This window comes from Pelmatolapia mariae, linkage group LG4 (genome assembly GCF_036321145.2).
Source record: "Pelmatolapia mariae isolate MD_Pm_ZW linkage group LG4, Pm_UMD_F_2, whole genome shotgun sequence".
NCBI lineage: Eukaryota > Metazoa > Chordata > Actinopteri > Cichliformes > Cichlidae > Pelmatolapia > Pelmatolapia mariae.
Window position 1 is genome coordinate 16,307,558 of NC_086230.1, and position 14,995 is coordinate 16,322,552.

Sequence of the window (14,995 nt, forward strand, 5' to 3'; positions counted from 1 at the left end):
CTCACACAAAGATTTGTTTACTTATCACAATGACAAATAACACTTGACTTTATGTGCACTGTATCTGGTAGAGTGCTTGTAATTTATAGATCTTATAATATTTTGATTTTTTTTATCTTTAGAGTTATTTCATTATTTGCGAAACTCAGATAAGTAAAATAAAATCACTTTGCAAATTTGAAAGTAAGCAAAATTAACTACAAGAATGTAATATTTAATATATTATATTAGGTGCTGACACAAGTGAAAACTCTTTTAACCGTCAGCTTCATTTAGTCAGAGTTGATTTGGTGATACATCTTTCTTGGCTTGCTTTTTTACGTGTAATGGCCAAGTTATTAAGCACAATGTCTGTGTTTACTTTAGATTTTTCTTTGTTACATTTAAAGGCAATTTCCTGTACACTGTTGCCTCAAAGACAAAACACAGCTTCAGAAAAGGTAATAGTTATTCAAGCATTCACAATAATTCATAGCTGTAATCCAACATTAAAATGCAGCTTAATTGTCCAGGTTCAACACAATAGAGATGACTGCTAATTCCATTCTAGTTGTAATTTTGTGACAACAGAGAAGAATGTGCACAAATTAACAGTTCACCGTTTTCAACACAGTTTTTTTTCTCTTTTTTGTGGGGCGGGGTTATTCTGAGTAAAAACTTTTTAATCATTCAACTTTTCTGTCATGGGTTTGAGGAGGTGCAAATGCAAATATTCTTTCTTCCACCTCTACTTATGACCATGCAGAGAAAGTGGACCAACAATAGAGTTAACCAAGATGGACTGCAGGACAGTGCTGCTGATTTTGACTGTCTGCTATGCAGGTAAAACGCTTTAGTAAACAAATAAATACAAAAAAGAAAAATATTTTTAATGTTCTTTTAATTTATGATTAAGATATTTTTTATTATTATTATGTGCCTGTTTGTTTCTTGACAGGTGTTGATGGTCAGACTCTGACTCAGTCTGAACCTGTGGTTAAAAGGCCCGGAGAATCCCACAGACTGACCTGTACAGGCTCTGGATTCACATTCAGCAGCTACTGGATGCACTGGATCAGACAGGCTCCTGGAAAAGGGCTGGAGTGGATTGCTTTCATTTATACTGATAGTAGTGGCATGTTCTACTCTGATTCAGTCAGAGGCCGGTTTACCATCGCCAGAGACAACAGCAAACAGCAGCTGTATCTGCAGATGAACAGTCTGCAGATACAGACTGAAGATTCTGCCGTTTATTATTGTGATCGAGACTCACAGTGACTGAAGCTGGTTTTGCAGTTGTACAAAATCCTACATGATTCAGGAGAAATAAGAATGAACAAGTTTTAGAGGAAAATACCAATAGAAACTCCACTAACTACATGTCTTTGGATTGTGGAAGGAAGCCTGAACACGCAAAGAGAACATGATGAAAGAGAAAATTGATGCCAACCAATGTATCAATATTTAACTCAAGGGTTGTGCAGCCTGGACAGTCTTTGACCATCACCTTTCAGGTCTCTTGTTATTCTTTAATTGAGAGCAGCTTTGCAACAGGTCGGCTCAGATGGGAAAATCAATGGACTAGGAAATTCTTTTCACTTACCCTAACACACATAGAAAAATAAAAACTAACTAAATAAATGAATGACTAAATACATAAAAAAAATAAACACACAAATGAAAAGCAGTTTCACACAGCCTTTATAATGTGATTGTTAAAATCACTATCTAGATAAAATAGAAATAACCATGTTTTAAAATTCTCAAAACTCAAAACTCTTGTGGCAGATCTTATCAGGACACTAGAGGGCAGTCAGTGTTAAGTCTCTGTCTTTAGGAAACAGCTAGACCAGCAATCACTCCACCATCATACGTGACTGTGCTTTTGTCACAGGGTGCTTTCTTTTTTTTTTTTTAAATAGACTGAATAAGCTGATCTTTTTCCAACTCAAAACTCTGAAGGAATTGGATTGTTTATCAGTCAAAATAAAATGTATTTTCAGGATACTCATATTAACAGATGTTACTGTTGCAACAGTTGAAACACAGAATGCAACTTTATACTAATGCATCCATTCTACCAGCTAGTGCACCCACCTGTAAACTTGATCACGGGGTCAAATGTGCAACATGTCTTCCTGTAGCCTGTCCTTTCGAACAAGTTAGTTTGGATTTCAGCAGATTAAGAAAAACAGATCTTTGTTGTCTCTTTTTTCACTCTCAGCTTAAACTCTGTCTGTTATAGCTAGTGGTCACTACAGCAGGAGAAACAGTCATGAGGTTGAATATTTAAGAGCCTGAAGCATCTGAAGTACAAAGACTAGCTCCAATCAAACTGGACCAAACTGATCAGAAACTAACTTCAACAGGGCCAAGAAAATGAAGTTTCCAATTGTAGTGGATTGCAGTAAAAACATCCTCAAAACACTATTTATCATAAAACATTTTGTTTACCCAAAAATATACTAACTACATATGATTTAAGAAACATTTCTAAAGTACATTTAATATATGGACATATCAGAAGAAAAATAAGAACATTGCTGTGTGGTATGTTTAAGAATTAAAAAAAAAAAACTGCAAATAAAAGTTACTAAAAATGGCTCCAGGGTTTGGAATTTTTCAGGTTTTTGATGTATTCTTTTGGATGTGCTTTATGTCCAAGCCTTATATTTAGTCCTCTGATTATGCTTTTGTTGCTCAATGATACTAAATTTGTTTTCTTTGCTTCTAGTCCTTGTTTCCTGAGTCTGAGTTTTGCATGTGGGCCTGACTCCTGCCTGCTACACAGCAAGCCTTGAAGTCAGTAGTCAGTGATGTTTTAATTACAGACTGTGTGTGTTGACAAACCCAAAAACACCTTTTTATGAATCTCATCAGCAGGATATTGAGGCACAGAAAGAGAGCGACATTTTGTTAATTACCTTGGTGACTCTCCACAGATACTGCTGTAGAGCTTGAAGTCAACATTAAAAAAAAAACAAAAAAAACATCTAACATAAAGTTAAAGTTAGACAAAACAGCAGTGGAATCAATGAAAGAAAAGAAATATTCATCAGTTCTCCCTCTACTGAGAACAAATATATTTCAGTGCTGTGATAAAACTTACTGCCTTTAGGTAACAATTCGGTAACAATACACAGCATTGCAAGACAAAAACTAGCTGTAATCAAAAGTTGAAAGAAAAAAAATCAAATAATTTATAATGAGGGCCTTTTGACACCTTTTAAAACCGTGAGATTTGAATTTAAACACAGAATTTGAATGTAACAGGAGGAGCTTGATGTAAACAAATTATCAATGATCTTTTACATGATCATATTTAAAGGCGTAAAAAAATACCTGAGTCACTGTCAACATGGCTTACAGAAAGCTAACACTCCTGTGGGTTGCTCTCTTTGTTTCAAGTTGTGTTAAAGGTTGGACCATAACAGAGTCTGAACCAGCTGTCAAAAGACCTGGAGAGTCACACAGACTCACGTGTACAACATCTGGATTTAGCTTTAGTGGCGAAGTGTGGAACTGGATCAGACAGGCTCCTGGAAAAGGGCTGGAGTGGATTGCTTTGGTACACACAGCTAGTTCTCCTATCTATTATTCCCAATCTGTCCATGGTAGATTCACCATCTCCAGAGATGACTCCAGCAGTAAAGTCTATCTACAGATGAACAATTTGAAGACTGAGGACACAGCAGTTTATTACTGTGCCAAGAGAGACACAGTGAGAGACAGTAACAGAGCAGTCACACAAAAAATACTTCCTCTTTTTATTACAACTAGATAGCATATCTGACTTTGTATGTATTACATCTGGTTATATCTGGTTTAATTAAGAGGTCTTATCATATTTTTATATTTATCACTAAGTACATTTATATTTATATATGTGTTGCCAGGTAATACCCAAATCAATATAAAATAACCACTTTAAAACTCTGAAAGCAGGTTTCAGTCCATTACAAACAGGAATGTAATGTAAAGCTTAAAAGGTGTCAGGGCTCTGTGTGCGGCAGGCAGAGGTGAGGATCCAAACGCAGGACTCGTAAGACCAGATTTCAACAGAAAACCACAGCTTTATTGCTGGCAATGGACAAAACATGAACAAGACACAAACACTGAGAACCGGGAACACACAGGCATGATCTGATGGTACGACGCGACACCGGGGGAGGAAAACACAGGGCTTAAATACACAGGGCAGTAATGAGGGAATGGGCAACAGAAGGGAGACACAGCTGGGAGAGATCAGGGCTAACGAGGACGGGGGAGCGAAGCTAGACACACTAACATAAGACAAAGACTTTCACAATAAAACAGGAAACAAGAAACACAACTCAAAGACACGGACTCAACACAGAGAGGCGGACAGAAAGTAATACATGAACCTCAAACAATAAGTGAGACCACAATTCCTAAAAACAATGATAAACAGAAACATGAAACTCTAATACTAGACATCATCATAATCATCAACACCAGCACAACAAGAGAACAAGAAAACAATCCATCATTCAAATATAAACCCAAACATACTAAACTCAAAATACTGGGTCCAACGGACCCAGAACCGTGACAAAAGGTGTTCATCCTACACTTAATGAAGATACAATTTCAACAGTGAAATCTATTTTGTCAAAATTACTTGCAATAAGTCTCAAAATCTTCACTTAGTATGGCTTGTTTCAGCCCATGTGTGTTAATTTAAACGTGTACACACAAAAACACAGTACAGTTTGGGTTTTTATGAAAAACACTAAGCATGTCTAAAAAATAGTTTTGCACGTCATATTATCAGAACTGTTAACGGTTTTTCAGATGTTAAGGCATAATGTAATACTAAATTTTCTGTAAATTTTGTAAATGTTTTTCTTGATGAGAAATAGATGAAAATGTTACATTGGATAATTTCAGATTAATTTGAAATGTAAAGTATTTGAGTACTCCTGTGTTTGAGGTCCCCAACATATGCAAATATTTACATGCCTTCCACCTACTTATCTGGCTGCTTCGAGTCTGGAGAGAATAGTGGACTGACTAAGTTAAACAAGATGGTCTGTAGCACAGTGCTACTAATTCTGACTGTCTGCTGTCCAGGTAAAACTCTTTACAAAAACTCTTTTCATGTACTTATGTTTGTTTATGTTGAAAAATTATTTATTTTCTTAACTGCCTGTTTATTTCTATTGATAGGTCTTGATGGTCAGACTCTGACAGAATCTGGACCAGTGGTTAAAAGGCCATGAGAATCTCATAGATTGACCTGTACAGCCTCTGGATTCACATTCAGCAGCTATGAAATGAGCTGCATCAGACAGGTCCCAGGAAAAGGGCTGGAGTGGATTGCTCAAATCTGGGAGGGCGGTAACAGAGCATTCTACTCTCAGTCAGTCCAAGGCCATTTTATCATCTCCAGAGACAACAACAGACAGCAGCTGTATCTGCAGATGAACAGTCTGAAGACTGAAGATTCTGCTGTTTATTATTGTGATCGAGAAGCACAGTGATTGAAATTTTTTAAACAGCTGTACAAAATCCTACTGTCCTTTATGTTATATTTATCTGGCATCATAACTGTGGTATTATGACAATATTACTAATACTTAATCTATTAAGACTATTACAATAATAGTGGCTGTAATAATGTCTTCATTGCAGTAGTTTGAGAAGTTCATTACTTTTCATACAATTAAGCTCTCCACTGGTGTCTCCTGTGGTGCCGTCATGAATGTGATCTCACTATCAACCAAAGTTGAAATGATAAGTTGAAATGGTCACAGGCAGCTGTTCTTATATCAGGGGGTCATTTAAAGCGTCACCAGGCATCCCAGCTGTTTAAATAGCTTAAAAGCAATAAATGCAGTCTTTAAGTGACATAATATGTTCAGTTTTCTTTGTTTTGCTAAAAACATTTTATTCCACTGATTATGTCCAAAAGCAACTATGCAAGAGAAAATGAACAGTCTACTCAATCATAATTTAAATTGAAAAAAAAAAATAGATGCAAAAATATTCAAATTAGCATCAAACCTTTCTTCATATTTACCATCAGGCATGGACAGGCTCACATCTCTTCAGCTTAAAGAGCAACCATGTTCTCTGTAGCTCTGCAATTTTGTGGTGCTTTGCTGTATTCACTCTAACAAACATCTTAGAAACACTATTAATCAGATGAATGGTGAATATAGTGCTGACTTCTGTTTTTACAGGTGTGTCCAGTATGCATACAAACAAAGAAACAAAAAAAAAAACTGGTTTATTGATGGCTCTTTTCTGGTTATGGCATGAGGAAAAAGACTGAATAACATTAGAGGACTCCTCTTTTTCTATAGTCTATTTTGTGAATGCGCATCTATATTTTAACAAATAAAGAAAGTTATTTTATATTTTATTATTACATGTGCAGTGTCTTCCTGCACTTTCAAGTGAATGGATATGGTTTCCAAACCAGAAAGAAAGTCAAACACATCAAAATCTCTCTCTCTCTCTCTCTCTATACATATACATATATATATATATATGTATATATATATATATATGTATGTATATATATATATATATATATATATATATATATATATATATATATATATATATATATATATATATATATATATATATACATATATATATTGTTAATACAATTATAGTATTGTATTTACATTTATTTAAAAATATGCTAAATTAACCTATTATAAAGGACGTGGTGCCTGTGTGTCAGTGCGAGGACAAATGAGCTTACATCATTTCAACACTGCTGGCGGCTGCTAGATCTTGTGAGGAACTTTCAATTAATTCATGCTAATAAACACATTAGAAATTATAAATACTATACAATACAGACAAATGATGGATATAATGATGATTTATGTTTTCACAGGTGTGTTCAGTATTGATTTCATCCAGCCAGACTCATTGGTTGTGCAGCCTGGACGGTCTTTGACTGTCACATGTCAGGTCTCTGGTTATTCTTTAACTGATAACAACTATGCAACAGGGTAGGTAAGAAAGTGTGAAGGGAAACCTGTGGATTGGATTTTTCATCAGTGGGGAGATAACATTTATAAAAAGGATGCTTTAAAGAACAAATTCAGCATCAGCAGAGACACTTCTGCTGGAACAGTGACAATAACAGGACAGAATCTGCAGCCTGAGGACACAACTGTTTATTACTGTGTGAGCGTACGGGCCACAGTAACACAAACCTGCACAAATACTCAGCATGATACAACCACACATGGTAAACAGGAATAAGGAGAAAGACCGTGTTCTATGTAATTCATCACTTCTTTAAGTGATGAATTACATAGAACATGGAATGATAGAATCTACTCTCCCTCAGTCCAAGGCCGGTTTACTATCTCCAGAGTCAACAACAGACAGCAGCAGCTGTATCTGCAGATGAACAGTGTTGGGAAGGTTACTTTTAAAATGTATTCCACTACAGATTACAGATTACATGACCCAAAATGTATTTTGTAATGTATTCCGTTACGTTACTCAATGAGAGTAACGTGTTCTGAATACCTTGGATTACTTAATATTTTATCATGCTTTTTACAACTACATGAATGTACTATTGCTGTGTGATTTATTAGTATTACTGAAGGTTACTCTCCATAACAATATCAACTAGATTTTTAAATCTTGATATAAAATAAGTGACATTAGGTAAGGCTGCAATTTTTGCACTGATCTCCTATAGAAAACTATTCCGCGTGTATATAAACAGGTCCGCGGCTCCGAACCCTAGTAAAGGGACCTCTGGCTAATATGTCGGGTTCCGTGTCGGGCTCGTAGCAGAAAACTAGCTTTACTTTGTTGTCTGGGTCAACTTTGCTGATGAGAGACAGACATTAGAGCCTCATAATGAGTGTTTTGTTTGTGTTTCCACCGGTGTGGAATTACCAAAAATATGAAATGGGAAAAGACGGCCATGTAATCCATTTACTTCTGGAAAGTAATTGTATTCTGAATATCACCTTTTTTAAATGGTAACTGTAACCAAATACAGTTACTCATATTTTGTATTTTAAATAGGTAACACCGGTACATGTATTCCGTTACTCCCCAACACTGCAGATGAACAGTTTGAAGGCTGAAGATTCTGCTGTTTATTATTGTGCTCGGGACTCACAATGACTGGAGCTGGTCCAACAGATGTACAATATCTTCCATGTGTCAGGACAACTATGAAATAATTTGTTGAGGAAAATATGAATTGAATTTAGAATGAAAACTGCTCATGAAAACACTGTCATGTTTAGATGATAATTGATGATGATGAAGACTAAGTATTCTCATTTTATTTTCTGTTTGTCATACAGTGACTGAAGTACTTCAGAATTTCAGTCACTGTGAAATTCTAACCTCTGTTCAGAATCATAAGCTGTCATCATCCTTCTGTGTTTCTTGAAAATATTTAACATTTTCATCTGTTTCGCTGGTTATCTGCTTTTGTACAGATTTGAGTTACAGCACCTTTTTAGAAGCTTCCTGTGGTTTTGTCCCCTTTGAGGGAACACAAAGACTTCACTCGGAGGAAAAGCAGGGTTTGAAATTGTTTTTAGGTGCACACGATTAATTTTCAAAGTTTAGCCAATTTGACTCTGTGGCGTGGGTGTGGTCTCTGGCCAGCTGCAGAGGAGGGGTGATACAGTGAGCTCCCGGGGCGGCGCAGGGGTGGGGTGAACAGGTGTGCTGGGATCTGACAGTGATTGTGTCTCTTTATATGTTGGCAGTGACAGTCGGAGCGGGAGAGTGGACGGGACAGCAGAGAGAGCGGGAGTGTCTGTGTCCCAGAAAAACCACAATATTAAATAAAAGTTCTGCTGTCACCTTACTCGCTCCAGCGTATGCTTCTTGGGTCCAACGTTACAGACTCATTTTGGCATTTGACGACAGCAAAAACATATCCCAAAATATGATCATTTTAGTCTTGAAAGTCTGAAATCACTTTTGTGTCAGTAAGAGATAGCCAAGCTCACATCATTTCAGTTTACACTGCAGTCATGTTAGCTCTGATACTGCTGCTGGCTGCTGGATCATGATAGGAGTTTTTAGTGGATTAAAATCAATTGAATTTCGAAATGCAGAATAATTAGATAAATAATGGTTTTAATGTTGATTTCTGTTTCCACAGTTGTGTACAGTATAGATCTCATCCAGCCAGACTCAACGATGGTGCAGCCTGCACAGTCTTTGACCATCACCTGTCAGACCTCTGATTATTCTTTAACTGATAACAGCTATGCAACAGGTTGGATCAGACAGCGTGAAGGAAAACCAATGGATTGGATTTTTTATCAGTGGGGTACTAGTGGTCTTCAGCAAAATAATGCTTTAAAGGACAAGTTCAGCTACAGCAGAGACACTTCTGCCAGAACTGTGACAATAGCAGGACAGAATCTGCAGACAGAGGACACAGCTGTTTATTACTGTGTGCGATACCGCAGAGTGAAACAAACCACTGACAGACCTGCGCGAATACTCAGACATCTGCAAAACAAAATTTATTGAAATGTAAAAATGAACAATGTCACACTCACTTCACTGCACTTCTGTTTATTACTGTGTGCGCATTAGTGACACGGTGACCCAAAACACCAAGAGACCTGCACAAATACTCAGGAGTTTCTTTACTCTCAGCAGTTCACTTAATAGAGAGCTCCTGAGGACATTAATACATTTGATTATGTTTAACACACAGGTGTCATGTGTCTGGCTGCTTATTCTTGCTCCCCGTGAATAACAAATTCACACAATTGATCCGCCTCGCATTTTTAAAGACACTTTTGACTCAGTGAGACAAATTATTTTTGCGCACTCTCATCAAGAACATGAAGTCGGAAATGAAAAGTATGATTCTGATATAAATCAAATCATATCTGACCAATAGGAGTTTCTCTACAACAGCACCCTGTACTTGTAGAGTTTCTGGCCCCAATTTTTTTTTATTGTATATGTTGCCTCTAAAAAGCATAATATTTCTTTCCACTGCTTCACTGATGACATCCAGGTGCCAATCAAACTGCTGTGGATGAAGATCAGTCTCCTCATTTTTAGTCAAAGATGTTTATGGTATAAGTGACAAAATCTGGGCATGATTTTTGTTCTAACTCCTGGAAAAGGGACTGTAAAAAGTTATTCTTGCTGCTATCACTTCCTACCTGGATTATTGTACTTTAGTGCAGAACAATCATCTGTGTGTTGCCTAAAGTTCATTTTAAATGGGCTCGCACTTTTGAGTTTGTGTTAGCTGTTTCACATCATATCAAAAAACACATTAATTCTCTTTTGCATTTGATCGAGTTTTTAACTAATATAATTTTACAATTATGATTGAGTAATTTCATTTTATTTTAGTGTTTAGATTTTACTGTCGTTTTTCATGGGGCTAAATAGTTTAATTTACAGCACTTTCATTAGCCTTCATGCTCTCCTCCCAATATGTAATAGGTTCACATTCTTTATTTATCAGTTTTTAGCTTTATTAGCAGTCCTGCATCCACAGATTTCAAGATATCATTCTTAAATTTTGTGTGACAGTAGATACTAATCACAGCTCGAGCTGATTTAGTCTGGTGAAGGTCAAGGTCACACCAAATGTGAAAGTCAGTAAAAACCTTATAATACCAGAAATTTTTTTATGGATCATCTTCAAATTTGAGAATATACTAGGGTGTGGGGCACATGAGTACCTAGGCTGACTGAGCATTTGACCTTGACCTTCATTGTTAGGGACCAAGTTCAAAGTTGACCTGAAAAAAAATGTTTAAAAACTATATTAAATAATTTTTCAAATGAAAGTGAATGAAGAGAGCTGTACAACAGACTTTTTATGTTTTCAACACACGTCCTTTGACATTGCAGTGACAACACAATAGTATAATAAAAACAGGCTGAAGTCAGCATGGTGTAGTAAAAAACATAATAAAAGTGTTAGCATAGCTCTTGTTCTTCGTGGGAAGCACAGTGCTCTTGTTTTACATGTGTTATATAAATCATCACAGCAAGAAAGGCCTGAGTTTGAATCCATGTTATAAAAGGCACCAGATATCACTCAGGTTAGTTCAATGTGGGATTAAAATCACCAAAAAAACAGCATTTTTGTTTGTTTTTTGTGTTTTCTGTTATGGTTTGGGGGTTTTGCGTTTGAACTCTAGCAGGTGTTGCTGTGTTGTGTTAAATATCCCAATTCTTCGGCCCCCCTCCAAACTAAGCATTCAAATTCTTTCTCTCTTACGGCGTCTAAGTGACGGCCTTGGCTTCCTGTTTTATCTCCTGATGAGATGGGGCAGAAAACCTCTACGGTATGTTCTGTTCTCTTTGTAATCACAAAATAAAAGGCCATGATTCTACACAAACAGCATTTCTTCTAACTCAGCAGTATAATGCATCATAAAACAGTGTAATGATTTCACAATCTTTAATCCAAGGCATAATGTGGCCTATAGCCGTATAATGATTCAACAATTCTTTCATAAGAAGTATAAGGTGGCGTAAGATATTATAATAATCTCACAGTTGACCACTACAAAACTCCTAACCTTTTAATACCAGCCATCTTAACCACTATAATTCAATTTAAGAGAGACTTTTTTGAAGTTTAAATATAACATCTTTCTGTAGTGATGGTCTGGTGACTTGCCTTGTTTTTTTGTTTCCTTTCTTTTAGGTAAATAGTGGGTGGAGCACACCCTTTTTCAGATGTAGCATACCTGAGCAGGCCAGGCTCAGGTGCACAATAAAACAGATCTGCCAGAGCCTCTGGTGGTTCCTCTCCTTCATGTATTCTTGGCTGCTAAAGGATTAGTTTTTGCTTTTCGCACATGCTTACTGTGAGTACAAGAAAACAATGATTAGAATACAGTGTGCTCAAGTTTGCTTTGATGAGAGGGTCCAGCTGTAGATCAGAGGAATAGGAAATTGCCTATGTGTTTTAGGTTGGTTTAGCTATAGGCCTGAGTGTGTGTGTAATTGTGTAGAGGGAGAGGAATTTATTGACACTGGGGGTCTGCCTGTCATAAAAGGAGATAGGAAGCTACAGTTGGATGATGCTAGAACTGTATGGAACAGATAGGAAAGAGAAAAGAAGTTTGTTACCCTTGTTCTTGAATGTAATAAAGGCCTAAAAGTGTCATACAGTTAGGAGTAGACTTTTAGGAGATCCTTCCCCACCTTGGGCTGTGAAAGTAAAACAAAGAGAAGCTATAGCTTAGTGGAAATTGCCCAAGGTATACCTGGGTGACCCCCACCCAGGTATCCCTTGGGCAATTTCAGTGCTTGTAACCTGATAACCATGTTTTGTAGAGGAGTTTGGTGTAGCTTGGGTGAGGGGAGATGGCCCTCTTTTATGACCAGCAGGAAGTCACGTGTATAGAGACACACACACACATGCGCTCACAAGTTTGCACATATATACACAAACACAGTGTTTTAGGTTTACGACACACCATGTGAGTTTACACTGGGAGTCGCGTCTATAAAATTGTGTGAAACAGACAAAGCGCTGAGGTTTTGCAGAGGAATTGCTGGGCCATGCACATATCCCTTCTAGAAGATGCACAAGTGATTGTGAATGAATAAAGGTTTTGTGATGTAACTACTGAGTTACGGTCTTCTCTGATGACTTGAGGAATAAAAAGAACTGGGGTGAAACTGCCAAACGTAACATTACTCTTGCATCCTCTGTGCATTCAGCCATTGCATGCATGCTACTTTTAGTTTCTTTATGTTATTTCAGTAAAGTATGTAACAGCTTCCCTTATTGTTTGTACCAGAAGAATTAAGTCTTCATTATTAGCAAATTATGCAGTGAATAAAGTGATAAAGGAGTCAAAATCTCACAAGCAGTACTACTACTATTTTAAGTATAATAAACAGCATTTTATTTTTTCTGTCTTGCACCTACAGTCTAATTTTGTTGTCTTGGTAATGACTAATAACTCTTCTATTTTAATATTCATTTCTAAGAATATTTCTTCTTAAGGCATAAAAACACATTTAAAATTTAAATTGATTTTAAAAAAACATTTTTCTTGAACTTGATATGATATGAGGTACAAAATGTAAAACTGACTAAAATTTGTATTTAATTAATTTCTGGCAGAAATCAAGCTTTATAGTGTGATTTAAATTTGTGTGGACTCTAAACATGATGAGAAAATGAAAAATTCTAACTGAGTTCTTCCAGTGAGGAGGAGTTAATGCAAAACAGCAATGTCTTTCATGTGTACTTATCTGACAGCAGAAAGGATGACAGAGAGCAGTGGACTCACAGTTTAACAGTATGGACTTCAGGGCAGGACTGCTGCTTTTAACTGTGTTCTTGGCAGGTGAAGATTTTTCACTTACAGATATAAATATTTTGTTGTTTGGTCTTACTATGTTACAGTAAATGACCACTTATCTTTGTTCTTTTTTTAATCCGACAGGTGTTGATAGTCAGACTATAACACAGTCTGAATCAGTGGTTAAAAGGCCAGCAGAATCCCACAGGCTGACCTGTACAGGCTCCAACATTGATTTTAGCAGCAGCTGGATGGCCTGGATCAGACAGGCTCCTGGAAAAGGACTGGAGTGGATTGCATTCATCGAAGATGACAGTGATAGAATCTTTTATTCTCAGTCAGTTCAGGGCAGGTTTACCATCTCCAGAGACAACAGCAAAGAGCAGCTGTATCTGCAGATGAACAGCCTGAAGACTGAAGACACTGCTGTTTATTATTGTGCTCGACGAGCACAGTGACTGGAGCTGGTTGAATGGCTGTACAAAATCCACCATAATGTATGTTTGTTAAAAATACAACCAAAGATTGTTCTCTCATACCTCACAGACAATGCTTGTATGATTTTGTTGTTAAAATCACTGCCAGAAACAGAAACAACCTCAACTTTTAGAATTCTACTTTTAGTATTAGGCTATTTTGGCTATTTTGTCTATGAGAAAAGAAAAGAAAAAACCAAGGAGAAACCCTGATTCTCATGCTCATTCTTTACCTTTGATCACTCTTTCACTTACTGTCATTGTGTCATTAATTCATACTGTCCAGTATTCTCCTTCTTCTAATGCCAAGTCACATCCTCCTTAACCTCCAACCAGACTGCAAGCTGCACCCATACAAATGTGCAAAATGTCTTCATCTTGTGTATCATTTTAGGATGTGAGTGTGAGGACTGATAGGGTATGACAGAAGTCCCCAAACCCCGGGCCACAGACCAGTACCAGTCCATGAATCGTTTGGTTCCGGGCCACAAGAGTTGAGGCTCGGGTGTGAAATTTAGGGTTTTCAGGGTTTGTATCGTTAACTCGGTTTCCCTGAGTCTTTTCCCGTGCTGTAGTTGTGTGTCTTATTTTGAAAGAAATATTTAAATGTTACCACAGCTGACCAGAGAGCATTAAGAGGCAGAGTGAAGGACGTTACTCTCAGTGTTGTTGGGGCATTTCAGGAGGACACTGCTAATAAAGTTACATAGTTACACAGTGAATTCACAATTATTATATTTACAAAATACCTGTCAGGGTCCTGGGTCTGAGTGACCCAGGGACCCTGAGCAGTTTTGGACTTATATTATAATGTATGTATTTTGTATTGCTGTCCCTCGTTCTCCCTGCATATGTGTGTGTGTGTGTATGTGGGTGTGGCCCTGGCAGGTGATTGGCCACACCTGAAGACCATGTCACACCTGCAGCTGATCAGGCCTCGTTGGAGGAGCTACTTGAGAGTGTGGTGGAGCTCTCTCCGACGCGGGATCATTGCGTGACTTGACGTTAGTCTCCCGGCCAGTCAGTCAGATTGTCCTCCCGCATTGTGTGTGTGTCTTATGGCTGTCTGTTTGTCATATCCCCAGGAGAAGCAGGGAGACAAGAGGACGAGCGAGCACGGGGTGCTCAGACACCAAGGAGCGGGGACACTGACACTGGGAGAAGGACACGTCACGGGAGTCGGGAGTGCACAGAAGATTAACAATTGTTTTCCTTACCACTGTAAATAAACGCACTGTTTACACACAGAGC

At 37.4% G+C, this 14,995-nt stretch overlaps 2 gene segments (V, D, J or C); both read left to right on the top strand.

The window, feature by feature from the left end:
- The first annotated feature begins 776 nt into the window (after positions 1-776).
- LOC134626708 (immunoglobulin heavy variable 3-33-like) lies at positions 777-1,257 on the top strand. The segment is given in 2 exon segments: positions 777-822; positions 938-1,257. Coding segments are annotated over 2 exon segments (366 nt in total).
- A 12,010-nt stretch (positions 1,258-13,267) lies between these two features.
- Positions 13,268-13,726, top strand: LOC135932928 (immunoglobulin heavy variable 3-30-3-like). The segment is given in 2 exon segments: positions 13,268-13,313; positions 13,413-13,726. Coding segments are annotated over 2 exon segments (360 nt in total).
- Positions 13,727-14,995: the final 1,269 nt, after the last annotated feature.